The 27,389-nt window shown below is 44.2% G+C and overlaps 1 protein-coding gene across 3 annotated transcripts in view; it reads left to right on the top strand.

The window, feature by feature from the left end:
- Positions 1 to 27,389, top strand: part of COL7A1 (collagen type VII alpha 1 chain) — an 88,732-nt gene that overhangs the window by 10,118 nt on the left and 51,225 nt on the right. For all 3 annotated transcript variants that reach the window (XM_072129229.1, XM_072129228.1, XM_072129227.1), the window contains 28 exons: positions 4,043 to 4,127; positions 5,509 to 5,689; positions 6,267 to 6,426; positions 8,617 to 8,710; positions 9,267 to 9,428; positions 9,542 to 9,705; positions 10,945 to 11,074; positions 12,020 to 12,142; positions 12,957 to 13,106; positions 14,900 to 15,019; positions 17,143 to 17,289; positions 17,372 to 17,488; positions 17,574 to 17,726; positions 18,512 to 18,634; positions 19,060 to 19,206; positions 19,297 to 19,419; positions 20,644 to 20,790; positions 20,870 to 20,995; positions 21,252 to 21,395; positions 21,898 to 22,023; positions 22,374 to 22,517; positions 23,867 to 23,989; positions 24,108 to 24,254; positions 24,651 to 24,776; positions 24,970 to 25,116; positions 25,197 to 25,333; positions 26,055 to 26,181; positions 27,237 to 27,380. In XM_072129229.1, coding sequence (XP_071985330.1) covers positions 4,052 to 4,127; positions 5,509 to 5,689; positions 6,267 to 6,426; positions 8,617 to 8,710; positions 9,267 to 9,428; positions 9,542 to 9,705; positions 10,945 to 11,074; positions 12,020 to 12,142; positions 12,957 to 13,106; positions 14,900 to 15,019; positions 17,143 to 17,289; positions 17,372 to 17,488; positions 17,574 to 17,726; positions 18,512 to 18,634; positions 19,060 to 19,206; positions 19,297 to 19,419; positions 20,644 to 20,790; positions 20,870 to 20,995; positions 21,252 to 21,395; positions 21,898 to 22,023; positions 22,374 to 22,517; positions 23,867 to 23,989; positions 24,108 to 24,254; positions 24,651 to 24,776; positions 24,970 to 25,116; positions 25,197 to 25,333; positions 26,055 to 26,181; positions 27,237 to 27,380 — 3,808 coding nt within the window. In that variant the 5' untranslated portion in view covers positions 4,043 to 4,051. The remainder of the gene's footprint in view (positions 1 to 4,042; positions 4,128 to 5,508; positions 5,690 to 6,266; positions 6,427 to 8,616; positions 8,711 to 9,266; positions 9,429 to 9,541; positions 9,706 to 10,944; positions 11,075 to 12,019; positions 12,143 to 12,956; positions 13,107 to 14,899; positions 15,020 to 17,142; positions 17,290 to 17,371; positions 17,489 to 17,573; positions 17,727 to 18,511; positions 18,635 to 19,059; positions 19,207 to 19,296; positions 19,420 to 20,643; positions 20,791 to 20,869; positions 20,996 to 21,251; positions 21,396 to 21,897; positions 22,024 to 22,373; positions 22,518 to 23,866; positions 23,990 to 24,107; positions 24,255 to 24,650; positions 24,777 to 24,969; positions 25,117 to 25,196; positions 25,334 to 26,054; positions 26,182 to 27,236; positions 27,381 to 27,389) is intronic.

Raw genomic sequence — 27,389 nt, 5'->3', positions numbered from 1 at the left:
CTGTCCCACCCTTCCCCAATGCAGGAAGTGATCACTGATGTAGCAGCCTGGATGGGGCAGGTGTCATTATATTTGGAACTGTCCTCCCGTTTTAGGGTACATCTAAGTGTAAAACCTTCCTGTAATGAGTCCGCAGGTGTCTGACCTAATACCATCTGTGAAGCCCTTGTTGATATGTTTCAGAGAAAAAGACATAAAGCGAGAGCATCAAAGCCGTGAAACACAAAGGAGATGTGGAGGGGGAGCAGCAATTCCTCCATTATGAGGTCATGGAGGGGGTATGACTGATCGTGTAGCTTGTACCTCCGGTCTTAGGAGGGGAAACCCATCAGGACTTCAAAGGGAGCAGATTTGGATGTATAACTTTAAGGAGGATCTGTCTTCTTGTTGTTCCCCAAATTGGAGGCCTCCTCCATCACTCTATCACCAAGGTCACACAGATCAAGGGCAAGTTCTCACCAGCAGACGTATTGGTACCACCTTAGTGCCAAGCACCTGTGCAGAAGCCCCCCTGATGTAGATAAGTCCCTACTCAATGTACCGAGCCGCGCCAATTAGGATGAATATAAGCGGCACACATCAAAGAAAAGTGACACATGGACAGCCCGTGCCATCAGTCACCCCGTGCTGGAACCTCCACTAATCATGGGAGGGACTCTATGGCACAGATTGAACACAGCGCCCCTAACATGTATGTGTTAAGGCTGGTATTGCAGATCAATGAGGTGCAGTACCAGACACACCCAATACTTGAAGGTGGCGCTGTTTCCAGTAAATCAAGTTTGTGCTTTCTAGTGGCTGTCCCCAAAGTAAGAGAGCCTCAACGATGACACACTTTAAGGATATGCTGTCACCTGTTACATTTTGGAACCCCCTTAAGAAGTTCTTAGAACTTACAATAGTTGCACAATTTACCGTAAAGATGTATTGCTTCCTTCACATGTGATTTGTGGAACTTTGCAAGAGGTTAACATACAACATGTGTGTGCCAGGACCTGGAATGGCAGATGTAAGGCGGCCATACTCTGCTCCTGCCACGTGTAGAATGTAGTAAATTTGGGTAAATTCCAGGAATTCCGATAAAAAGCAAATGTCAAGATGTGTTTGAGCTTCTCACGTGATGGGCTGTGGACGCTGACAGGCCCCGAGGCTCCTGTGGCCCATTAGCTCCTTCACTTGACACTGCACTTAGCTAATCATACTGCGCTAATGGACGGCAACCACATCACAGCGCGGCCAGGGAGGTCTGAGCGAGCCGCGGCCTCCGCCAAAAATCTCTGTTTATACACAAGTTTCCTCTTTTAGAACCAAGTGCTGATCTTCTGTATAGACGACAAATATTTACATGAGGGATGTTGATGTGACTCATTACTTCGCATGAAAATATATGGAAAGTTATATAAAAGTGGAAAGGAAATTTGAAATGAGTTCATATAAGAATCTATCAATTTGGTCTATATAACTTCTATGCAGAGCTTTGTGTTTCCATGGTTACAGACTACAAACAATCCCTGCTGTAGTCTGATCCAATGCTGTTCCATACATTTTTCTCATACTTCTTGCTGTTGCAGCCCTTGCTGCGCTGGGGACCTGGGTTCGAATCCCACCTAGGTCAACGTCTGCAAAGAGTTTGTATGTTCTCTCCGTGTTTGTGTGGGTTTCCTCCAGGTCTTCCGGTTTCCTCCCACACTCCAAAACATACTGGTAGGTTGATTAGATTGTGAAACCCATTGGGGACAGGGACAAATTTGGCAAGTTCTGTACAGCGCTGCGTAATCTGTGTGCGCTATATAAATAAAGAACTATTATTATAATCTTCTGCACTGCAGGTTTTTGGCTTTATCATATACTTTGTATGTCAACCTATCCAGAAGAACGATTTTATGATTCCTGGACCCTACTGCAAGGTTCCAGAGCCCAACAGAAATTGCTACCTCTGCGCCCCCAATAAGTACTACCTATTCTACTCACAAAGGTGTATGGGTCATGAAATGTATCCAACAGAAATCTTGAATAATGGAATGAAGCCACAAATTCTCTGACTACACAAGGTTTGTTTGTAGTCTGTTACTAAGGAGATTTACTGGACTGAAAAGTTGCTGCATATGCAAAATACTAGATTTTTTTTTAATTGTATACATATTGGGGGTCATTTACTAAGGGCCCAAATCGCTCTGTTTCGTCGGGTTTCCCGAAAACTACCGAATTGCCCCAGGTTTTTGGCGCACGCGATCGGATTGTGGCGCATCAGCGCCGGGATGCACGCGACAGAAATCGGCGTGGCTGTCAGAAAACCCGACGGATTCGGAAACAAAAATGTGTCGCTTGACACGCACTTACCTGCACCCAGCAACGGACGGTGAACTCCAGTGAACTCCGACGGACTTCAGCGCAGCAGCGACATCTAGAGGACATCGGGCACTCGACCATAGTGAATCGCCAGAAGACCCGAATCCTCCACAGAGAACGCACGCGGGATTGCGAATCTTTGTAACATTGGGGCTCATTTAGTGTGGCGCATCGGCACCGGCTTTCACGTGGCAGAAATTGGGGGCGTGGCCATCGAACAACCCGACGGATTCGGAAAAAACACGGAATTTAAAAAAGAATTTGTGTCCCAAGATCAACCACTCACCGGGACGAAGAAGGCGAACTCCGGTTGATCTCAGCACAGCAGCAACTCCTGCTGGATATTGGGCGCACGGACCTTAGTGAATCCCGGCAGACCCGAATCCTCGTCGGACAATGCGCCGCGGATTCGTGACAGGACCGGGTAAGTATTTCATATGTTTCCTGCTTTATATAGTAGTTATTGGAATGGAACCACAACGCATCTGACTGGCTTATCTGTAGTCTGTTACTATGGAGATACATTGGTCTGCAAAGGAGCTTTTTATGCAAAATAGTAGATGTTTTATTTTATAAATGTGCGTTTCAATAGTTACAGACACCAAACAAACCCAGGGTGTAGTCAGATCTTGAATTTATGTGTTATGCCCTTCTATCCGTTTTGTGTTTATAACCTATTATGTGACCTCTTATGGAGGCATCACACGTCAGCACCCTGAGCGCGCACGCTTAGCACTGCTACATCTCATTATACATGTGATAAAGTTCTATCATGTGGCATCAGGAGATAATCTGTGGTCATTGTGTGGAGCGGGTGTGTTATATTAGCGGCACTCATCATGTATCCTGCTGCTTCCTGTACAGGACGAAACTTCTGGTTATTTAAAGTAAATCTGTAAATCTGCTCTCAATTTCCTACCTAGCGGGATAATAGTTTTCTTAGATTTCCATCAGGACATTTTGCAAACATTTGCCTTTCCTGCATTCCCAGACCTAAAGCGTTTAACTGTTGCGCAACTACAACCAACACTGTCTCCATCTGGCTGACAAGGACGATGGAAGTAGTAGTTTCACAACAGTTAGAAAGTAACAGGTTGTGGTTCGCTATATACGCCTGTAATATGTTACTTTGTATTATAATGGTATAATAATATATTCTCACATGGATTCTACTTTCTATAATACTCTGTATCTCAGTGTTTCAGATTTTATGTACACAGTTTATGGCCACCTTCCTTCTAAAATTAACTTTTATAATTATGCTAATGAGCCTGAAGGGCTCCTGGGGGTGGTATCGGAGCCCTCACTGATGTCTTTTCACTGGTTGTTACAATGAACACAGCAGGTCTCCCTACCCCCTGCACTTCCTGCTGCTGACAGGGAGGAGGGAGAGACATGTTCTGCTCATTGTAACAGCCTGTGAATCTGCAGCACTGAGGGGCTTTGGTAACACCCCCTGAGGCTTTCAGGGGCATTAGAATGGTTTTAAAAGTTTAAAAAATTACCACGGTGCCTGAGTCTATGAGTAGGTATCCCTCGGTTTTTATGATGGATTTTGATAGTTGCTTTTTTCCCGCTTGTTGATAGTTTCCACATAGAAATACATTCAGTTGGTAGACTTTGCATGGAGTTCTGCTGCGGATATTATTTATTGCTACATCTCCCTGATGGTATGTTTTATTATGTCTTGCAGAAATAGAAGATGATAGGGTCAGCTGCCCTCCTAGTGGCATTGCATGCACTAATATTATTCCCTGAACGGGGCACCAGTCAGCAAGGTAAGTAGCTGAAAATCCATCAGTGTCCAGACCTGAATTACATGTCCTATGGGACAACCAATGGCCATGCTGATTGTTTCCTCCCTCCCTGTTCCATAATTCTTGGGTCGATGTTCTCCCCTTGCTTAGTAACAATGCATCCTCCCTATGGACGGGGGAAGTCCGGCTCAGGGTCTACCTGCCATATAGTAAAAGTAATAGGACCAACTAGGGCAGGACCCCATTATTTTAGGTATTTTCCTGGTTGGCTTTGATACAAAATAGCAGAATGTAAGATTATATAACACATGGCTATAAATAATACAAATATCTCTTAAAACTTTGAAGTTTTTATCTTGGACTTTCCGTTCTGTTGAGATATTTGCTGCAGCCTCTGTCGGGGGCCCCTCTCGGCTCGGGCAGAGAAATTTTCCACCAGTTTGTGAATTTTCGTCCCTATCAGTCAGTTTTTGTGGTTTTCGTCACCCACGGTCGATTCTGCAAAATCATTTACAAGAACATCTCAAGTTCTCACAGTGGAGACCAACAATAGTTTTACATGAAAAAGTTTGTGTAACTTTTATGTGACACCCCTTGGCTTTCCATTATGTGGTGGGTCCGCTCCTTTATTCTGGGACCCTTAACCTGCTCCCCCCTGGGTAAAACAATGGTCCCATTAGTAAGAATTGACCTGTGATTGACAGCCATGTTCAGTTATAGGTATATACAGGCAGTCCCCGGGTTATGTACAGGATAGGTTCTGTAGGTTTGTTCTTAAGTTGAATTTGTATGTACCTCGGAACTGTATATTTTATCACTGTAACCCCAGCCAAATTTTTTTTTTCGTCTCTGTGACAATTGGATTTTAAAAATGTTGGGTTGTCATAAGAATCAGGATTAACAATAAAGCTTCATTACAGACACCAGTGATAACTGTTATAGATGTTTATTGTAACCTGGGACTAAAGTACAGTAAATTACCAACATCCAGAGGTCCGTTTGTAACTAGGGGTCGTATGTAAGTCAAGTGTTCTTAAGTAGGGGACTGCCTGTACTAGATGTATTAACTATATACAGTGTCATCCGTCAGATAATAGATTGGAAAATCTGCAATCTGACCCTGCAAAGCAACTTACATAGCTTCTTCTCTACTCACAGCCAAAGCTGCATTAACAGTTCTGTAGGATCCTAGTAGAAATCACTTTGCACTATGTTAACAAAACATGTTCAAAATAACAGTCCAAAATATAAATTACTTACTCCTTCTAGCTCCCCCTAGTGGTGGCTAAAGGTCATCATAATTGATACATTCACACCCAATCAATTGTACATGTGGAACGTATTGTTGTTGTCACCCAGGAATCCGGACAACGTCCTCATCGCTATCTCTTCTTCTCCGCAGCAAGATGCGACAACATATACGACTCAGATATTGTATTTGTAGTCGATGGGTCGTCCAGTATCGGAAGGGCGAACTTCCGGATGATCAGGACCTTTATGGAAGGATTGGTCATCCCTTTTATAAATGTGGTCAGTCAGGACGGAGTGCGGTTTGGGGTTGTCCAGTACAGTGATGACCCGAGGTGAGTCTTCTTATCTACACCCTATCTATGCAATGGTATATCACCTCCATTACAAGGCAGGACAAGGGTTAGGCAGAACAGGCAGGTGCCTAGGGGGGCTCTATGATCGGGGAGGTGCTGTAGGTATCCATTGGGTCACACATATTTTACCCCCAAATTCTACAGATCACAATGTTGGTATTTATTGCCCAAAGGAGTAAAAGGGACAGTGCAATGTTATTTATGGCCCAGGCTGTCACTTGTAATCAATTCATTTTATGGCTTTACACTCATCCCTGAGGCAGAGAAGGATCTCCCTGCAGGCAGCTGCCTTACATCATCATGGCTGAAGAAGGTGGTGGTGGTGGGGGGGGGGGGGTATGGGGGCACATTGTAACGTTACAAATTTTCCTATAGAAAACTTACACAAAGTTACACAAACAAAAAGCAGACCTATGCAACGCCATAGCAACAGACTACAAAGAAGCCCTGCGTAGTCAGATTCTATACACAAGACTTGTAGCCCTCTAGTTGTTACACATCTTCTAAATGTACTTATTCATTGTTTGAAATAAATTGAATTTATTTATTTTTTTAGAACAGAGTTCGATTTTTCTCGATACCCTAATGGGTCCCAGGTGATTCAGGCCATAAGAACCCTGGCCTACAAGGGAGGGAACACGCGGACCGGCGCCGGACTGAGATATGTCACAGATAACTTCTTTGGGCCGGCAATCCTGAGGCCTGACATACCTAAGGTCAGAAAAATTCTAAATTCTAAACACTCGTTATATTGTATCATTATAGATGAAACATTTAAAGGGGTTCTCTGGGTGAGAATTCCTGTTGTCCCATTAATTATTAGGGAACAATGAGTTTGTAGTGGGGAGGTCTACACTTCCGTGATGCAGAACGGCTGCAAAGAGCTTCTCAAATGTGAAAACCTGTCCTGGCCTCTTTTATATCCATGACCCATAAGCTACAATTTGCACGGTGTAATACTTCATTTCACCTGTGGTGGCGCTGCAGGGATTGTACCAAACATTACAGCATGTAGGGATTGTCTAAAGCAAAGAACTCATTACATTGGGGCAGATTTACTTACCCGGTCCATTCGCGATCCAGCGGCGCGTTCTCTGCGGTGGATTTGGGTCCGGCCGGGATTTATTAGGGCAGTTCCTCCGCCGTCCACCAGGTGGCGCTGCTGCGCTGAAAAGCATCGGAACGCACTGGAGTTCACCGGCTCGGGCTGAGTGAAGGTAAGTGCAAGCTCCCCAACACATTTTTTGTTTTGAATGCGGCGGTTTTTCCGAATCCGTCGGGTTTTTGTTCGGCCACGCCCCCCGATTTCCGTCGCGTGCATGCCGGTGCCGATGCGCCACAATCCGATCGCGTGCGCCAAAATCCCGGGGCAATTCAGGGGAAATCGGCGCAAATCAGAAATATTCGGGTAAAAAACGCAAATCGGGCCCTTAGTAAATGACCCCCATTATGTTGTATAGTTAAATGGGAGCAGCTGATTGTACTGATGAAATTAATAATTCCTAAATATTCTCTACTGAACATGAGCAAATTATCCATCCCTATATTCTCTATACATGTCAGAGTATTGTCTGTGAGGGTCCAATAATATAAAAATGTCATTCTGAGATAATGAAGAAACATGATCTAAATAATCCTGACATACAGGCCTTTTATAGTTATACCATATACGGCTACGTAATACAAACATATATTGCCTAAATAAAACCAACATATATAATGCCTAAATAATACCTCCATAAGGTACATAAAACCATTATGTATTTCCTAAAAAAAATGCTACTATACAGTGTCTCAAAAAAAATTAACAAAATATCATCTACTTAAAGGAAATCTACCATCAGAATCCATCCTGATAATCCACTGGACATTACTCATAGATCCAGGCACTGGGACTGTGGTATCTTCTTATATTTGTTATCCATGACCTCCTGCCTTCTAAATTCAACTTTTATAATTATGCAAATGAGCCAGAAAGGCTCTGGGGCAGTTACTAGAGCCCATCCGTGCTGTAGCTTCTCAGGCTGTTACACTGTCTCCTACTTCTGCTCCCTCTTCACTTCAGCCCTCCCACTGCTTGATGTAATCTCACTGCAGCAGAGGAAGTTTCAGCACAAAGTGGGAAGCGGAAATGCTCCTGCACATTGTAACAGCCTGTAAAGCTGCAGCACGGAGGGGCTCTAGTAACATCCTTGTTAGCGTAATTGTAAAAGCTGATGTTAGAAGGAAGAAGGCCATGGATAACAAATATAAGAAGATTCACACAGTTCCGGTGCCCGGATCTATGAGTAATGTCCCTGGTTTATCAAGATGGATTTTGATGGGAGATTTACTACCGCTCAATAAAAGTAAAAAAAAAAAAAAAATACACATACTCACCTGTCCTCCTCTTCATCTTGATCTGGGCGCCTGCCTTCTTTAAGCTTGTTTAAGCTTGACACACCGGGATCGCCTAAAAAAAAAACGGATAAAAAGCAGGCAAGAGCACTGGATGACGCTATGGGCTGCTAATTATATATGCCCTGGCCACCCATGCTGGGAGAGGGAGGTAACGTTACTCCCATGGGGCAGCACGGTGGCTCAGTGCTTTGCATTACAGCCTTTCAGCGCTGGGGACCTGGGTTCAAGTCCCAGGGTCAACATCTGCAAAGAGTTTGTATATTCTCTCTGTGTCTGCGTTGGTTGCCTCCTGATCCTCCGGTTTCCTCCCACACTCCAAAACTGGTGTGGTTGATTAGATTGTGAGCCCCATTGGGGACAGGGACTGATGTGACAAGTTCTGTGCAGCACTGTGTAATTGGTGTGAACTTTATAAATAAAAAATTATTATTATTATTATACATTCTCTAATAATACCACCGTACAGCGATCGGTATAGGTGACTGACATTGTTTTGCATTTTCCAGGTTGTGATTTTAATAACGGATGGAAAATCCCAGGATGAGGTGGACCAGGCAGCGCAGAGGCTGAAAAATCAAGGGATAAAGATATTTGCTGTTGGTACGTCCCAGGCAGTGATAATATATACAGGCAGTCCCCGGGTTACATACAAGATAGGGACTGTAGGTTTGTTCTTAAGTTGAATTTGTATGTAAGTCGAAACTGTATATTTTATCATTGTAGTTCCCGACACTTTTTTTTTTTCCCCCAGTGACAATTGGAGTTTCAAATTTTTTTGCTGTAATAGGACCAAGAATTATCAATAAAGCTTCATTACAGACAATTTTAAGCTGATTATTGCAATCTGGGACTATTTTAAAGCATCCAGAGAGCTTCACCAGAGGTCACAGTGGGCAGAGGGGTCCGTCTGTAACTATGGGTTGTCTGTAAGTCGGGTGTCCTTAAGTAGGGGACCGCCTGTATATATATACATAATGTGTGTGAGGGTGTAGGTATAGAGGTGGCGGATGTAGTAGTCACAGCTGGACTCTGGTACCAGAGGGGGGTAAAATCTGCTGTGACCCATCGGAGGACCCTGGTACTGGGAATGGCGCTTGGTAAGTGGAAGGTGGACCAGGATTTCACACTGTGACCCACTATGTAATATCTTCTTCAGGTATAAAGAACGCGGACCCCCGGGAGCTGACCAGAGTGGCCTCCGCTCCCACCGACGACTTCTTCTTCTATGTCAATGACTTCAAGATTCTGGGGACACTCCTTCCCCTGGTGTCCCGGAAAGTCTGTGTTACTACCGGAGGAGTCTTCGTCCCCGAGACCAGTAAGTCAACCTATCACACATCACTGGAGATGTAGCAGAGACGATTGTGTGACTTACAACTAGTGAGATAAGGAGATCCGGCTCCGGTAATACATGGAGTCTTTTCATTGTAGCCTCAGACACTTACACTGGACCCTCCAACCTGGTTTTCTCTGACCAGTCAACAGACTCCATGAGGATACGATGGACGGCGGCCACAGGACCAGTCACTGGATATAAAATTGTTTATGGTCCCCTGACGGGTTTAGGACAGCAAATCCCACTGGAGCTGAGAGAGGTATGAGGTATCTTGACATTAGACCTCCATTGTAAGGATAGGTTGGACGGATTCTTGATGTATCTGATGGGTATATTCCACTATATACACTGGGATACTTTGTCCGGTTCCACTTGAAAGTGGGAAAAGAAGCGAATATCGGGAGCAGACAGTGATTAGCTGCTGCCAATGTTAAGGGTGTTTATATACCTATTATAATACTGCCCCTATGTACAAGAATATAACTACTATAATACTGCCCCTATGTACAAGAATATAACTACTATAATACTGCCCTCTATGTACAGGAATATAACTACTATAATACTGCCCTCTATGTACAGGAATATAACTACTATAATACTACCCCCTATGTACAAGAATATAACTACTATAATACTGCCCCCTATGTACAAGAATATAACTACTATAATACTGCCCCCTATGTACAAGAATATAACTACTATAATACTGCCCCCTATGTACAAGAATATAACTACTATAATACTGCCCCTATGTACAAGAATATAACTACTATAATACTGCCCCTATGTACAAGAATATAACTACTATAATACTGCCTCCTATGTACATGAATATAACTACTATAATACTGCCCCTATGTACAAGAATATAACTACTATAATACTGCCCCCTATGTACAAGAATATAACTACTATAATAATGCCCCCTATGTACAAGAATATAACTACTATAATACTGCCCCCTATGTACAAGAATATAACTACTATAATACTGCCCCCTATGTACAAGAATATAACTACTATAATACTGCCCTCTGTACAGGAATATAACTACTATAATACTGCCCCCTATGTACAAGAATATAACTACTATAATACTGCCCCCTATGTACAAGAATATAACTACTATAATACTGCCCCCTATGTACAAGAATATAACTACTATAATACCGCCCCTATGTACAGGAATATAACTACTATAATACTGCCCCCTATGTACAAGAATATAACTGCTATAATACTGCTCCCTATGTACAGGAATATAACTACTATAATACTGCCCCCTATGTACAAGAATATAACTACTATAATACTGCCCCCTATGTACAGGAATATAACTACTATAATACTGCCTCCTATGTACAGGAATATAACTACTATAATACTGCCCCCTATGTACAAGAATATAACTGCTATAATACTGCTCCCTATGTACAGGAATGTAACTACTATAAAACTGTTATAATTCTGTAATCTTTTGTACATGTATTCACAGATCAGCCTGACCTCCGCTCAGACATCTACCCCCCTACAAAGCCTCCGGCCCGGCACTGAGTACTCGGTTACGGTCACTGCTTTATATGCCAACAGCATTGGAGCTTCTGTCTCCGGTCGGGATAAAACTTGTAAGATATTCACATAACGGATAGGGACGTATCACTAAATGGTCAATCACTTTTCATAAAACTGCGTGAACACAGGGGAATATAAGAAACCTATTGGTGATACAATGTATCAGGCTGCTCCCCTCCTTCCTGTTCCTGTCTTTTAAGAAAGACCACAGATTACAGGGGTCTCAGGTGGCATTACACATTACTGCATTGCAGTCTATGGAGAAGGCTGGAGGAGGAGGAGCGAGTGGTACAGGAGAGGCGCAGCACAGACGGAGGCTGCTGGAGATAATACTACTTCTTTTATTACTCCAAAGTGCTTTATTCCCATCAGTATAGGTCAGTACTTCTCTATAATGCTCTATATGATCCTGCTGATGCTTCTGAGTGAGAGATTATGGAGCAGATTCTCCTCTACTTTCTGTGTGCAGTGTAAGGGAAGGGAAGGGGGGGAAGTGTTACCAAAGCCCCTCCCTGCTGCAGTTTCACAAGCTGCTAAACTGTGCAGGAGCACTTTCCCCCTCCTAATGTGCAAGAATTACAGCAGGCAGAGGTAGGGGGAAGTGCTGAGGGAGCAGTGATAGGGGGGATAATGTGACAGCCTGTGAATCTGCAGCATGGAGGGACTCTGGGAACTGCCCTAATAGGCCTTCAGGCTCATTAGCACAATTTTAAAAGTTGATTTTAGAAGGAAGGAGGCCATGGATAACAAATATAAGGAGATACCACAGTCCTGGTGCCTGGATCTATAAGTACTGTCCCTGGTTTATCAGGATGGAATACTTATAATGACATAATGGCTACAAGTAGTATAATAGTATAAGTAATAGTATAGTATAAGTCACCAGATCAGGGAGCTATAGAGAGTTGGTTGAAAAGTTAATGACCATTAAAAGTTTCTGGCCTGGAACTAAAAACTTAACTTTTTTGTTATTTAATCCATAATGTTATCTTTTATAGTAAGCGCCCTTGGAATAACCAACTTCCGGGTGACAGAGGCCGGCCCCTCCTTCCTGAGATTAGCGTGGAGCGTTTCGGGAAGAGAACCGCCTTCAGGATACAGACTTACCTATTCTACTAGAGGTAGGTGTCACTTTACTAGTAGGCTTGGCATGCTGGGAGTTGTAGTACTACCACAGCTGGAAAGGCAGCGGCCAAGTAACCAGCTCCTTAACCTAGTTTTGTGGTTGGATCAGTGGTTGTCATCCACCCAAGACCCTGTAACCTATGGGAGCATGGTTATGCACAGGTCTGATCAGACACAACCATCTGTAACCAATCGGGGAAATTAGTAGCAATTTCCCTGCAGCACCTCCGCTGGAGAAAAGAAGTATTACATGCACAGATGTGTTGGGTCCTCCAGAGGTTGAGATTCCTTTGTCGTTACTCTCCCTACTAGTCAGAGGTTGGAGTACTATGATCTAATATGGTTTGCCAATCCCTTTAAGCAAAGGTCAGAGTTCATCTTTCTCAGCCTAGACAGAATGATATAACAACATGTTACATAATGTTACATAATAGACACTGTCCCCCCTTCCCTTGGGTCTATGTTGATGCCAGATCCTCCTGTGGCCTCTTTGATCTCCTTAATTTGCTTACAATGTTACAACATTTGATTCTCTGATAACGGTGTTTGGGTCCTTTAAGGAATTTTTGATGCCTGATATTAAAGGCTCCCGGTGCAGCTGGATGGGCTCCAGCCTCGTCCTGGGACGTACCTGTACATGTCTGACGCTTGTGTCTTGTGTCCCCGCTGCACCCCACGCCCTGTGGAGCTTCTACAGCAATTAGAGAATTCTCTCCCCCCTTAAGGCAGTAGAAACAAAAAATCCTATGACTCATCCAGAGAGGATTTATTATGGGACTATCACCCTCATCATGCTCTATTAACCTGCAGGAGATGCAAAGACTGGAGAGAAAACGCTGAGTGGGAGCGCATTATCGGACACGCTTGGAGACCTTCGCTCTGATACTGAGTATATACTGGTGCTCTACCCTCAATACCAGCGGCAGACTGGCACACCGGTTACCATCACTGGCCGGACACGTGAGTATCAGATAAGGGGGCACATATACTACCCGCGGAGTGACATGCGCACTCCCAAAATGCCTAAACTGCATTCACCGTGTGACCGCACACGAAAATTGTTCCTTTTTATATGGCTGCAATGTTACAAAAATGATTTTGTAAACTTATATGCAACTTACCTGATGTGTCAGATTAAAATTTACCTGCACTTTAACTGCATTGAAACGTCTAACCCATGTATGTATCTGATCACATGAAATCACTGCAGCCTACATAGAGGATGGGGAGGAGTAGAAATCCATCAAGGATGGGGAGGAGTAGAATTGAATAGAGGATGGGGAGGAGTAGAATTGAATAGAGGATGGGAAGGAGTAGAATTCCATGGAGGCTGCTGGGATTTCATGTTATCAGATATATGCACGGTGTACAGTTTTCTAATGTAAGGAAACTAAAGAACCTGTGATGATGTCACTCTGGTCACATGACATGCTGAGGAGAGACATGGGGAGGTGTCGATGGGAGGGGCTTGCTGAGTAGGACACGCCCCATCTGGTGCCAGATAATATAACATAAAGTTGATTTTATGGCAATATAAGGGAAACAATTTTTAGCTAAAAGCAGGGTGTCAGTTAGTTACTAGGGCTCTGTAGGAACCCGTCACTAGCTGTATTTGTGAAAATGTGGTGACAGGTTCCCTTTAATAAATGTGGGCCATTATGGTGGCATTTGTGCACATTGTTACTCCAATAATGTTTGGAAGTATTTTCTGCTGGTCCTTTAGCTCTATATGGCGGTAACAGTGCAATATATGGCGCCATTTGAGCACAGCATATTTGAATACTCTTTCGCAGTATCTGAGCATTGCTTACTTCTATTTGAGTACTGCATGTTGGTATTTTAGTATTGTATATCGCTATTTAAACACTTTTTGACAGTATTTAAGCACAGTTATTTGGTATATTACCTATACAGCAGGACGGAAGCACTGTATTAGACCCCTGTATGTTAGTATTGCAGTTACTGTATACCTTTATATACTGTATATACTGTATGGTAATAATGGAGCACAGAACACAATGGTCCACCTTTATTAAGCAGTCTGGACCAGTATTCATCCAGGGCTGGTTATATACAAAGTGGGGCCCTGGGTAAAAGTAAAAGTGGGGCCCCAAAATAAAACTATTCTATGAACAGTCACAGTCACTAAGAGGCTCCTTTAGCCCTGGACTATAGTAACACCACTTACACACAGTAGTAGGTAAGTATCTGTAATATGGGGCTGTAGGGGAATGATATAGTAGACGGATGATAGGGAGATGGAGGATAAACATGAAAGATGATATATAGATTTATAGATGCAGAAATATAGAGTAGATTATATATAGACAGAAGATACATAGATATGAGAGATAGATACAGTAGAAGAGAGATAGGAGATAGATATGATAATACATAGGAGATGTCTATCTCCATTTTTCCCCCCTTACGTCGGCCCTGAATACATGTGCAAAGTGCATGTGCATGTATTTATGACGTGTTTCCGCCAGTATTGTGTCGCACCGCACATTACTGTACACCTAAAGGGGAGTTCTGGTGCGCATTCACACAGTGCACCATTACGTTGGCAAATCCGCTGATGCGTTGGTCTTCATTAATCTGGTGCACTCCGCACAATATTAATACATCTAGGCCAATACATTGATATATCCTTTAGTATCAGAACATTCATGCAGTGTATTTTACAGCGTGAGCACCTGATGGCAGTACTGGAGCACTGTACGGTGTACATGACATCATCTTCTCATCCACAGAGCGATTAGAAGGTATCACTGACCTCAACATCCAGGATGTGACCTCCCAGAGTATGACGGCCACATGGAGAGGGGTCCGAGGAGCCACAGGTTACCGCATCTCATGGGTGTCTCAAACAGGTAATCACAGTCTGTAACATATAGTAAATGACGCCTTTAAATAATTCCCATTAAACTCATTTTTATCTCCCTCAAATGCACTTAAAATGGAAACTGAAGCAATTATGGAAACAATCCCCGATCAATACATCTGCATAGTAACAATGCAGCAATAGATCAACACTCTCTTTTGTTTGTCCCCTTAGTTTTGCAAGTATATATTTGATATATTACCAAAAATGACTATGGGGCAGATTTACTTACCCGTCCCGTTGCGATCCCTGAGGTGTGTTGTCTTACGAGGATTCGGAGCTGCCGGGATTCACTAAGATCAAGCGCCCGATATCCTGCATGTGTCGTTTCCCCGCTCAGGTCCGCTGGAGTTCACCTTCTTCTTCCTGATGCATGTAAGTGCATGGCTTGCGACACAATTTTGAATGTTAAATCCCACGTGTTGTCGGAATCCGTCAGATCATCCGTCGACACACCCCTGATTTCTTTCACATGAAAGTCGCAGGAAAGATCGCCTGCGCCACAATCTGCTTTTAAATGCGGCGCAAAACAGTAATCATCGGAATATCCGACATTTCTGCGGACCCGTAGTAAATGAGCCCCTATGAATTATGCATCTGACTACACAGGTTTTGTATGTAGTCTGTCACAATTCTAGATTCACTTCAATTCAATAGGTTTCGATCCATGTGAGAAAATTACAAAAATAATGTTGTCATAGCAGGGTATCTGGCCATGAAGTAGATCCATTGGGGCTTATTTATTAAGCGTCCGTAGTCGCACTTTCGTTGGATTTTTCGACGTTTTTGGGATTTGCGCCACTGTGACAGGTATTTAACTGGGAATTGTGTCGCACGCGATCAGATTTTGGCGCAGCTGCCCTGCTTTCATGTTACAGAAATTGGTGGCGTGCCGTCGGACGATCCGACTGATTTGGACTGAGCGCGGGACTTAACCTTAAAATTGTGTCGCAAGACAATGCACTTACATGCACCAGGGAGAAGTAGGTGAACTCCGGGGACCTGAGCGGGGAAGCTACACATGCAGGATATTGGGCGCAGGATCTTAGTGAATCGTGGCACAGCGCATTATCGTTGGACAATGCGTTGTGGGGGAGCGAGTCAGAATGGGTAAGTAAATGTGCCCCATTGAGTGCCCACATTACTTCTGATAGCAACATATGTATATATTGTATTAGCTTGTAGAAAACCCCCTATAAGGAATCTGGGAGCCATCTTTCACTAGATTCATGCTCTGATCAGTCAGATGGTAACATATGTAATGAAGTGCTTTCCCTATCTTCCTCTTGTAAGCCTCACCACCTAATAATAATGGGCAGGAATGAGCCCGGTGCCTTTGATATGGGCCGGGTGCCTCCCCCAGAACCCGAGCTCTTGCCAGCAACTGTCTGCTTGGCTCACGGGCCGGCGTAGGGAGTTACCTGGTTGGAATGAATTACTGGAAGCTGCTCAAGAGCATAAGAATGGTAAGACAATGAGAGAACGACATGAAAGAACAGAGCGCAGGCCGACCTCACACGACCTCTTACCTCCAGCACATAGCTAGGCTCACCTCTCATATCATAGACACAATAATGTAGCCCATAACACAGATCCAGATATCTGTGAAGTACAGACTGAAGTCAGACCACACTCTACATACTGACCCCAGACCATAGATTATTTTTAATAAATTCTGAACCCAGAAAATACTCCAGGTCATAGCCCCTAAATAAATACAGAGCCGGGCCAAATAAATTGTACCCTTAAATAAGTACAAACCCCAGACCATAACCCTTTAAGGGGGTTTCCCATTAAAGAAAGTTTCCCCCCCAGGCTCTCGGCTCCCTGCTCCTCCCGTCGCCGCTCAAGCTCCAGGCTCCCTTCCCGCTAACAACCCCCCAACGGTCCGGGCCCCAAAACCTCCTAATTTATACAGACTCCAGGCTTGAGGACCTGTTCCGATATTGTAACATGACCAAATCTGTGCAGGACCTTTAAAAGTAACAGGTCCTTCATACACTTGGTATCAATTTCATTGTAACATTTGATGTGATCTATAAAATACAGTAAAAGCACAGTATTCCAGGTTTGACCCCCCCTCCAGTCTTTTAATGACCTTTTTGTCTGCAGGTGATGACACCAAAGACTTTGACGTGGGTCCAACTGTTAATTCTTACGCCATCCAGAACCTGCAGCCCAGCACAGAATACACTGTATCCGTCAGTCCACTGTTTGGAGCCTTAGAAGGAGTAGCTGTGTCTACCAGGGTCAAGACAGGTAGGAAACCGAAATCTACACTGCATGGATATGTCTACCCCACCATCACACAGCACCCTCACTGGTCGCCCTCCTATTGTAGAATCCGGGATTGTGCAGGTGCTGAGGACCTTCGCTGATAGTCCCACCTCCATCCAGGTGACCTGGAACCTCATCCCTGAAGCCACAGGATACCGGCTGGAGTGGAGGAGAGCCCGAGGTAACCACACATATAAAGTGTCAGGAGAAGAAGGATCTAAGGGGTCACACCTGGGACTGACCCCAATGACCTCAACTGTTTACAGGTAGAACAAAGAATCCGCAGGTGGTAAACCTTCCAAACACTGTCAACCAGTACGTGATCAGCCGTCTCCAGCCCGGGACCGAATATCTCATCACTCTATTCACCCTGTACGAGGGCAGGGAAATAGCCACCCCTGCAACCGCCTCCGAAACTGGTAAGAAGACCCCAGATCTCCTATCTATGCATCTCATATATATCTATCATCTACCTAAGTATTCATGTACAAGGGCAGAGGAACAGCCACACAGTTGACCGCATGCAAAACCAATGGAGGAGATCTGATACTATCTATCTATCTATCTCCTATCTATCTCATATTTATCTATCTCTGATCTATCTCCTATCTATCTATCTATCTATCTATCTCATATCTATCTATCTCCTATCTATCTCCTATCTCTGGTCTATCTCCTTTCTATCTATCTATCTATCTCATATCTATCTATTATCTATCCATCTATCTAATATCTATCTATCTCATATTTATCTATCTCTGATCTATCTCCGATCTATCTATATATCTATGTAATATCTATCTCATATCTATCTATCATACTCGTCCCCCCTCATGCCAGCACACTTCCAGGGCTAATGACCATCTGGATGTTCCTCATGTGGTCAGTTGTGGCAAAAATAGAACTTTTTAGTAACAACTACAGTTGCCCTGGTTAGAGGAAGAAGAAGTATGAGAACAACCCCAGGAATAGCATCCCAAACCTTGAGGCATCAAACTTTGGAGTTGCTTTTCTGCATAGAGGACAGGATGACAGCTCCGTATCGCAATGAAGCTGGGTCATGAATGACTCTTCATTATGTATTTTCTATCCTTCCCTCCTATATATCTATCTATAGCATACTTATCAATCTAACATGGAATTGATATTATTAGACATTTTACTTGATGAATTAATAAATCCTTTTATTTGTCTCCCATAAAAGGAAGCACCATTGGTACAGTCACAAATTTCCGGCTCACAGAGGCCACGGGCAAATTGGCGCGGTTTGCATGGAATGCATTGGTTGGCGCTACAGAATACAAGGTCGTAATCCGCAGTGCTGATGGTACGTACAGAGTGAGTAGCACAGGAGAGTGTAATGAAAAGAAAACCTTAAAACAAATCTCGGTTTATTTTCATATGTGCTGCTAATATTTGTAATATATCATTGTAGTGGTAAGGGATGCCTGCAGGCACCACTAGGGGGAGCTCAAGAGCTGACCACCTACTGTTGGTATCATAGAATTCAATGTATAAACAGTGCCTGCAGGCACCACTAGGGGGAGCTCAGAGCTGACCACCTACTGGTGGTATCATAGAATTCAATGTATAAACAGTATGCAGTGAGCTCCTGCGCTCCCCCTAGTGGTGGCTACATGATATGTATTCATGTATCTGGAGGATTTGGAGGTCTGTATCACTGTAAAACTGAAGCTCTATCGACCCAAATTTTAAACTTTACTAAATAAAATGACAATTTTCTGTACACAGGAAGCTTTGAAAGAACAATCAATGTTCCTGCCACTCAAAACACATTTGAAATAGATGATCTCCAAGAAGGCGTCACTTACTATGCCCTGATATCGGCGCTTGTAGGGCGGCGGGAGGGATCCCCTGTTTCCATCACCGTCCGAACAGGTAACTCCGTTCATGCATAGAATTCCAGAAATAACCTGACTGCGCCGGAGAAGCCTTTAAGATTTCCTTTAAGACGATTTCCTATTCCAGAAGCTGCAACATTTACCATCACAAACCTCCGTGTCTTGGATGCAAGAAGAGGACGTATCCGCCTGGCGTGGACCGCCGTACCCCGGGCCACAGAATACAGGATCTTCATCAGAAATTCAGAGGGTAAGAGGGTGGGGTCACCATGGGTGGCATCTCCTTGTCAGGTCCAAGCTTCTGGGCACTGATGCCAAACATGTGCAAGGAGTCCCTCATCAAATAAAGGGAATCTACCATCAGAATCCATCCTGATAAACCAGGGACATTACTCATACATCCAGGCTCTGTGACTGTGGTATCTTCTTATATTAGTTATCCATGGCCTCCTTCCTTCTAAAATCAACTTTTAAAATTATCTTAATGAGCCAGAAGGGTTTTATGTGGCATTAACAAAGCCCCTCCCTGAAGCAATTTACCCCCTTCCCCATCAGCGCTTCCCCTTCCCTCTGTCTGTTGTAATCTCGCACACTGGGATAGGGAAGTGCTTTGGCACTGTGTAACAGCCTGTGAAGCTACAGCATGGAGGGGTTCTGGTAGTGCCCCTCAGAGCCCTTCTTATTGGTAGATTTCCTTTAATATCCCCGTACAGTACTTCTGTCATCCTTTGAGACCCAGCCATTGGAGCACCAGCCACTAAGACCCTGATATCAGTACATCGTTTGCATTATTTAAAGGAGTTGTGCGGAGTTGACAATTAAATGTTATTGTTTGTGTAAGGAAAAGTGATACAATTTTCCAATATACTTTCTATATAACTTACCCATGGTTTCCTAGATCTCTGCTTGCTGTCATTCTATAGGAAGCTTCATAGTTTTCTTTCTGTGGATAAACACTGGACCATGGTCATGTGATGTCACACAGGTGCACGGCTCATTACATCCCTGGTCATGTAATGTCACACAGATGCATGGCTCGTTATATCCCTGGTCATGTGATGTCACACAGGTGCACGGCTCGTTATATCCCTGGTCATGTCATATCACACAGGTGCACGGCTCATTTTATCCCTGGTCATGTGATGTCACACAGGTGCACGGCACGTTATATCCCCGGTCATGTCATGTCATATCTTGCTATAGTAATCAGAGCTTTTTATAGAATGACAGCAAACAGAGATCTTGAAAGTGAGGAACTGATACAAAAAATATGTTGAAAAATTGTATAACCGTTCACACAAACAATAACATGTATTTATTTATTGGACAACCCCTTTGATCTGTGGTCTTATGTAACTATTGATACTTCTATTTGTATCTACAGTGTGTATATATCTATGCTTCTATATGTATATATCTGTGCTTCTATATGTATATATCTTTGCTTCTATATGTACATTTCTCTTCCCTGTAGATGGGACAGAGAGGAGTCAGGTGATATCCGGAGACCAGACAACATATGAACTTGTGGATATACAAGAAGGCATCACCTACATAGTGAGGCTCACCCCTGTGGTGGGCACCAGAGAGGGGGTCCCTGTGACCATCAATGTCAAGACAGGTGGGAACCTATAGGGGACTATACATATAGTCCTATATGTAACATGCACTTGTGTATCTGACATGTCTTGGCTTTTTAGAAGATACAGTAGTGGCCGGAGTTGCGAACCTTCGGGTGGTGGAGACAACATCATCCAGATTTAAGATCGCATGGACCGGGATCGCCAGGGCGACTGGTTATAGGGTGACGTGGAGACAAAGTGATGGTAATATAGATACTATATATCTACCTATAGATCCACCTACCTATCCAGGTATCACAGGAACAGCGTCACAACTGTCTACAGGTTGTTTCTTAATGCAGTATTAATAAAAGTGGTCTGAGCTGTAATACCATGCACAGCCTATGTACGAGAGTGGCGCTATTCTACCCATCCCCGGACAACCCCTTTAAGACAGTTTTGATTTACTCTTCTGCTGACCTCAGGCTTTGTGACTAATACTTGTCTTTTTTTTTTTAAGGTCGGGAGATTAGCAGGACACTTCCGGCAGGGACAACGTCTTATGACATTGAACCTTTGCAGGGGAACACGGTATATATAATCGGGGTGACAGCTTTAATCGGCAACACTGAAAGCAGTCCGGCAACCATAACTGTTCGGACAGGTAATTTTGCCACAAAACCATAAATATTTGTTAAGAATTAGAAAAAAACTGCTACATTCTTTCAAAAACAGCGCCCCATCTGCCCTGTGGTTGGATCTGGTACTGCAGGTGTAAATAAGGGTGGCTTTTAAAGTGGGGTGGGGGCATTATAGGTGGAGATTTGCAAGAATAGGAGGGCATTATAAGTGGAGGAGGGACACAAAAGGTGGATGCACAATAAGGGAACAGCATAAATGGTGGAACACATTATTGGGCCAATATAGAAGAACACTACACAGTGGGGACAAAATAAAGTGTTGGATGGGCCACAGGAAATGGGCATTGTATAGAGGGTAGGATATGATACTATGTGGGGGAATACTATGTATTATATCAGGGGTAATATATTGTGTGTGTCGGGTATTCTACAGCGTGGGAGTCACATACTGTACGGGGCCACTATAGAGGGTATAATTTGGGGGTATTCTTCGTGCCTGATATAAGATCCCTTGGATCCCTACAGAAGAAGATACCGTGGAGCAAGTGACCAACCTGCGGAGCACAGTCATAGGAGAGAACGTCATACGCCTGGAGTGGAGCCCGATAGCGAGAGCGACAAACTATCGGATCACGTGGAGACGCAGGGACGGTATGTCATACATTGGACCAGAACCTGTGCCACCTGTTGTCACCCCTTTACCTCCCACATTACACACGGCAAAGCTGTCTCCATTTCCCTACTGTTTGATGACATCACTTTGCTAACACTGTATTGCGGTATTTGTTACTCATTGTATGGCACTATTATTTGAGCACCATTTTCTCTTCCCCAGGGTAAGGACTAAGTTTTCTTCCCCAGTCCCCATATACATTGGGCATGTCGGAGAGGCTAGTCAGCTCACTGGCTGCACAGGCCCCACTAGCCCACCCTGGCCTATGGCTAGAGATCCGCCTTGCAATGTTACTTATGTATCAATATGTTGCATCTTGTATTTCCAGGTGTTGAGGTTTCCCGCTTGGTGACCAGAGACGTAACCTCCGTAGACATCTCAGATTTAGTTCCTGGCACGTCTTACACCATCTTCGTTACGGCTGTGTATGGCACACGGGAAAGTGACCCTGTATCTATCGTTACACAGACAGGTAAAGCACAGGTCTAATGCATGGCAATGTAATTGTAGTATAGGAACTAGGTGGCAGTATTATGTGATACAATGTATTATTTAGTCACTGCTGTACAGTATTATGTGATTCTTTGTGTTATGTGGGCACTAGATCGTTAGAATATTATGTGATATTATGTGATTTTTATATTATTTTAGTAAATACATGACAGTATTTTGTGATACTGTGTGTTATTTGGTTAGTATATAGAGGTATTATGTTATATAATGTTTCCATATTAAATGACATCTACCACTAGGATTAAGGTGTGTAAACCAAACACACTTACATGCTGGTCTGTGCCCCCCAAAAAATAAAAAGAATTCTATGCAAAAAAAAATGCAAATGAGCCTGAGGGTCTCCATGCTCAATAGATGTCAATAACAAGTAACCAGCACCTAGCACTACCTCAGATGTAGCAGTGTTACACTGCTAGCGTTATCCGAACCCTCCGATGCACCGTACCCTAGGAACATATTAAAAAGGGGGTGGTCCGAGGCGCTGCTTCATCCCCAGACGGCCACTCTCATGCCATAGTGCGGTACTCACCGCCCCCTCATGAATACCCCGGACCGCTGTAAGCTTGGTCCGGCGTTCTGAGGCTATGGCGCTGCTTTATCGGAGGGTTCAGATAAAGTCTAACACTTCAACAATGGAGTAAGCGCTAGCAGCTGCTTAGTTTAGTAAGCAGCTCTTGATGATTTTTTTAGGGTGACAGGTCCTCTTTAAGGATACTGGGCCACATTAACTTATCCCCTTCCGCGGAGTTCACCGAAAATGCATTGTCCTACGATAATGCTCTGTGCCGTGATTCACAAAGATCGTGCGCCCGATATCCTGCATGTGTCGCTTCCCAGCTTCCGACAGAGTTCACCTTCTTCTTCCCGATGCATGTAAGTGCATTGTCTTGCAACACAATTTCTCTCGGATTATCTGACGACTTGCCCCCCAATTTCTGTCGCATGGAAGCAGCGCAGCCGCGCCAAAACCTGATCACATGCGGAACAATCCCAGCACAGACACCTGTTGGACACCTGTCCAAGCTGCGCAATCCCCGATAAAGGCGAACAGTCTGACGAAAGTGCGATCCGCGATCCTTAGTAAATTAGCCCTATGTATTATTTGGATAACAAATGGTGGTAATATATTGGTGGTTTTATTATGTATAATGTTGGCACCATATGGCAGTATTATGTGAAATTGTGCATTATATGGCGGCATTATGAATGTTATATGTAGGCTAAAACTATGAGTCCACAAAAAGTCCACTATTGTGCAAATTCTTCTACTTCACTTATATGTGATGTTTTTTTTCTGTTGCCTTGCAGGCCGGCAGGAGGTTGGGGCTGTGACAAGTCTGCGGATATTTGAGAGTCAGAATACAATAAGGGTGACCTGGGTCGGGGTCCAAGGGGCTACAGCCTATAGAGTCTCCTGGAGTTCTGAAAGCGGTATAACATCCCTCTAAAGTCACCTCTGGGGTCACACCAGGCGCATGTGATCCCAGGTTCGAAAATAAATTCCTATAATGAACCTCTCTGAGATGACCATAATGTCTCATCTCTGTAGGTGGTCCCGAACAAAGCAGAGAGGTGCCGGGTAATACTAACTCATTCGAACTGGTGAACCTGGAGCCCGGTGTACGATATATTGTTAAAGTCACAGCGTTGGTGGGCAATCGCCAGGGGGATCCAGTGTCTACAAGCGTCACTACACGTGAGTTATCTATTTCACATGAATGGGTTGGGGTCCTACCTATAGTTCTGTGCTTCACAACATGAACACAACATTTATACCATATTATGGGTCTATCCTATAATGGAGCGGCTATTATCCTGGTAACGTCAGGCCCAAAGATTGGTCATGGTAGCCCCACTATTAGATTCCTCTTCGTTGTAGATGAGAAGGAACCTTGACCTTTAGACCATCCTCCTTATATGACCACTTAAAAACTCCTACTCAGGATTTGCTCTCCATAACATCTCCATAATGGTGACCACCAAAGAGGAAGCCATTGTCCTTTCCAGTCCACGGAGACAGGTTCTTTTGACCCCTAAACAGGCAAAATCTCCATTCTCAGTAGTGTAAAGTATTCATATTTTGTGTTTCCAGCGGATTTTCCAGCAAATCCTGTGAGAGATCTCAGAGTTACGGATATATCACGTCAACGGGTGAGACTTATCTGGTCAGCAGTCTCCGGAAGCAGCGGATACCGGATATACTGGAGGAGGGTGGATGGTAAGTTCTGGACTAGTGGTGACCATCTCAAGTATAGGTGTCTTCTATGTCAGGGGGTAAATATCTACTATGTGAAAGGATGAACTCCATAATGTCCTACAGTCCAGGAAGAGTAAAGTCTTTGGTGAAGGACTCATCTGGCCTCATGGATGATCATGTCTTCTTCATGTATTTATTGTATGACATTTTGAAGGTGGACCCGAATCAAGCCGACAGGTTTCTGGAGATACCACGTTCTATGACCTGGACAATCTCCTCTCCGGTGCTCGCTATCAGTTCCGTGTGACCTCCATAGTGGGGACCCGCGAGAGTGAAGCTGTGACCGTCTTGGCCAACACCAGTGAGTTTATTGGTTGTCTCAATATCAAAGCGTATTCTACATGGAGATGTTCTAAATCCCCGACTCATTTTCTTCCTCAGTCTGTGGGAGCGGCAGGACGGACATCGTATTCATGGTGCACACCACCCAGGACAATCAGTACAACGAGGAGGCCATCAAAAGATTCCTATCGCAGGCAGTATCCTCAGTGGGTCCCCTAGGACCTGACGCTACACAGGTATTACTGACTTACTGGCATCACTGGACCGGGGGAAGGTTTTATTCAGACTGCTTTGGAGTCACATATAGCGTGAACATTGGGGGTCATTTACTAAAGGCCCGATTCGCGTTTTCCCGACGTGTTACGCGAATATTTCCGATTTGCGCCGATTGTAGCTGAATTGCCACGGGATTGTGGCGCACGCGATCGGATTGTGGCGCATCGGCGCCGGCATGCGCGCGGCGGAAATCGGGGGGCGTGGCCGAACGAAAACCCGACGTATTCGGAAAAACCGCCGCATTTAAAAAACGAAAAAGTGTCGCTTGGGGAGCGCTTACCTTCACTTGGTCCGAGGTGGTGAATTCCGGCGCGAAGAGATGACTTTCAGCGCAGCAGCGCCACCTGGTGGACGGCGGAAGAACTACATTCATAAATCCCGGCCGGACCCGAATGCAGAGCAGAGAACGCGCCGCTGGATCGCGACTGGACCGGGTAAGTAAATGTGCCCCATTGTGTTGCTTCCTTGTAGCATTCTATAGATTTCTATCAACTTCTGTGGTTGACACAATGTTACTTTGTATTTCTGACAATTCCCATTGTAAACAGCTAATGTATACTGATGCCACTCAGGCCCCCTCATGTACCGGGCCAGGGGGCAGCTACAGCCTCTTCTGTGATGCCTGATGTTAATATCTATGTAGACATTTGATAAATTGTTACTTTTTATGTTGCCTCTAAGATTTCAGTCGGAGCCTACAGTTTCCGACAACGTCCCTCCGTCCTGCTGAACCGCTCCAGCGACCTGCAGACAGTCCTACAACAAATCCAGAACATTCCCTTCTCCGATCCCAGCGGGACCACTATTGGTAACATAACATAACATAATATCATTCAGAGTGGTGTTCTAGGAACATGATATATAACAGTCACTTATCTGGACCCCTGTGTAGAGGTAGCAGTGCGGAGCTCTACATTGTTCCTGTGATATAGCATTGGATGTCCAGATACAGTATGATCACTATGTACAGTGACTTTGACAGCAGAATAGTGAGTGCAGCTCTGGAGTATAATACAGGATGTAACTCAGGATCAGTACAGGATAAGTAATGTCATGTATGTACACAGTGACTGCACCAGCAGCAGAATAGTGAGTGCAGCTCTGGGGTATAATACAGGATGTAACTCAGGATCAGTACAGGATAAGTAATGTCATGTATGTACACAGTGACTGCACCAGCAGCAGAATAGTGAGTGCAGCTCTGGGGTATAATACATGATGTAACTCAGGATCAGTACAGGATAAGTAATGTCATGTATGTACACAGTGACTGCTCCAGCAGCAGAATAGTGAGTGCAGCTCTGGAGTATAATACAGGATGTAACTCAGGATCAGTACAGGATAAGTAATGTCATGTATGTACACAGTGACTGCACCAGCAGCAGAATAGTGAGTGCAGCTCTGGGGTATAATACAGGATGTAACTCAGGATCAGTACAGGATAAGTAATGTCATGTATGTACACAGTGACTGCACCAGCAGCAGAATAGTGAGTGCAGCTCTGGGGTATAATACAGGATGTAACTCAGGATCAGTACAGGATAAGTAATGTCATGTATGTACAAAGTGACTGCTCCAGCAGCAGAATAGTGAGTGCAGCTCTGGGGTATAATACAGGATGTAACTCAGGATCAGTACAGGATAAGTAATGTCATGTATGTACACAGTGACTGCACCAGCAGCAGAATAGTGAGTGCAGCTCTGGGGTATAATACAGGATGTAACTCAGGATCAGTACAGGATAAGTAATGTCATGTATGTACACAGTGACTGCACCAGCAGCAGAATAGTGAGTGCAGCTCTGGGGTATAATACAGAATCTAATTGTAGCATTAATCCCACATGACGTCTGCTTTTCCTCAGGTGGTGCTATAGATTTTGCCAGAAACTATCTCTTCACTTCCCCCTATGGCAGGAGACGGAATGTTCCGGGTTTCCTGGTAATTTTTGCGGATAGTCCTTCCTCGGATGAAGCACTGCAGGCAGCGAATGCCCTTAAAGCTACAGGTAAGTACC

This window comes from Engystomops pustulosus, chromosome 10 (assembly GCF_040894005.1).
Source record: "Engystomops pustulosus chromosome 10, aEngPut4.maternal, whole genome shotgun sequence".
Taxonomy (NCBI): Eukaryota; Metazoa; Chordata; class Amphibia; order Anura; family Leptodactylidae; genus Engystomops; species Engystomops pustulosus.
Note: the sequence above shows the minus strand (reverse complement) of the source record. Positions and strands in the feature narration are given on the sequence as shown.